We start from the raw sequence: 1,364 nt of genomic DNA on the forward strand, positions 1-1,364 counted from the left end.
CCTACTCCTCTTGCCTATCAACTTGGCCTTTCGATGCCACCTGTTGATTCGCCCTCTGCCTTTCCTATCAACTGTCCGACTTGCTTCATTTCCATTTATGGATTCTGACATACCTCTTTTTTCTCCACTCCAATCACTTGCGTTAATTGTCTTGCTGCGAAGTGATTTCTTCATTCTTGTCACCACACACTCCTGATGTACTACATCATGCCTTTCCATGATATCCTTTCTTCGCCTTATCTGACATTCATTAAATGTCTGGGCCTGCCGATCCAACTCGCCTGCCTGTCACACGAGTGCTATGATTCTCGTTAGTTGCTTGTTCATTGTTTTCATTCGTTGCTTGTTCATGGTCCTCATTAATGATACTGGCCAATTCCTCCCACTCTCTGTTGGGCCGCAACGATCTCCACTGATTGTCAACCTTGCCGCTTCGATCCTTGCAACCCCGATTCGCAAGGAAATCCGCCGCTCGGTTTCCACTCCTTTTCACATGATTAAAGATTTTGTATTCAATTTTTTTCAGAAGGTCCATTATTTCTTGAACTATCCCTGTCGTGCACCAACTGTTGGTAACCTTCTCCCAATTCTTCCCGTTATTCAATTTCTTTAGAATTTCAATTGCCATCTGGGAATCTCCTTCTATTTCCAGTTTTCTATATCCGTTTCGGATCGCAATTCTCAATCCCTGGTGAATCGCCCATAATTCGGCTTCATTATTTGTCATCTCGCCACCCCACTCTGCATAAATCCATCTGGTGTTTCTCTGGCTATCTCAGAAAATTCCCCCGAATCCAGCATTACCTGGGTTCCCCTTTGAAGCCCCATCAAAGTTCAATTTCATAAAGTTGTCTTTGGGGTAAGCAAACTTGTCGTGGCTTTGAGGTCTCGTAATAAATCTATCAATTTTCTTACTATGCACCATTTCAAAATTCAAATTTAGGTTCTTAAGAATTTGCTCTTCTCCCTGGTCAGCTTTCCAGTCTTCCGCATCCCACTTCTCTACCAAAATTGCTTCTCTAGTTAAGTTCACTATTCTGTCCCATATTTTTACCGTGTTTTTAGCTTTGTCTTGGAAGATTCTGCGGTTCCTTTCTTTCCATACCATCCAAATCATAAAGATGGCAATGAGATCCCAGACCTTACGGATTACTTTACATTGGAATTTTTCTTTCTGCCATTGAAAAATCACTTCATTTGTTTCTCTTGGTGACCTCTCAGGTTTCTGGAATAATTTCTCGATTTCCATCCACAGGTTCCTGGCATAACCACACTTGATTAGTAGGTTCTCTTGATTTTCTGCTTCTTTATTACACAGATAGCATTTTGAAGGCCCACTGAAGCCTTTCTTTTGAAGTTTATCC

General features: G+C 41.8%; 1 protein-coding gene across 1 annotated transcript; it reads right to left on the reverse strand.

Annotated features, from left to right (window-relative positions):
- Positions 1-250: 250 nt before the first annotated feature.
- LOC149197129 (uncharacterized) lies at positions 251-727 on the reverse strand. The gene has a single exon (XM_089408573.1). It carries the CDS (start codon positions 725-727, stop codon positions 251-253), a length of 477 nt encoding a protein of 158 aa, XP_089264699.1.
- Positions 728-1,364: the final 637 nt, after the last annotated feature.

This window comes from Pinus tabuliformis, chromosome 2_2 (assembly GCF_031772625.1).
Source record: "Pinus tabuliformis cultivar Carrire ecotype Pingquan chromosome 2_2, CPIR1, whole genome shotgun sequence".
NCBI classification, from domain to species: Eukaryota; Viridiplantae; Streptophyta; class Pinopsida; order Pinales; family Pinaceae; genus Pinus; species Pinus tabuliformis.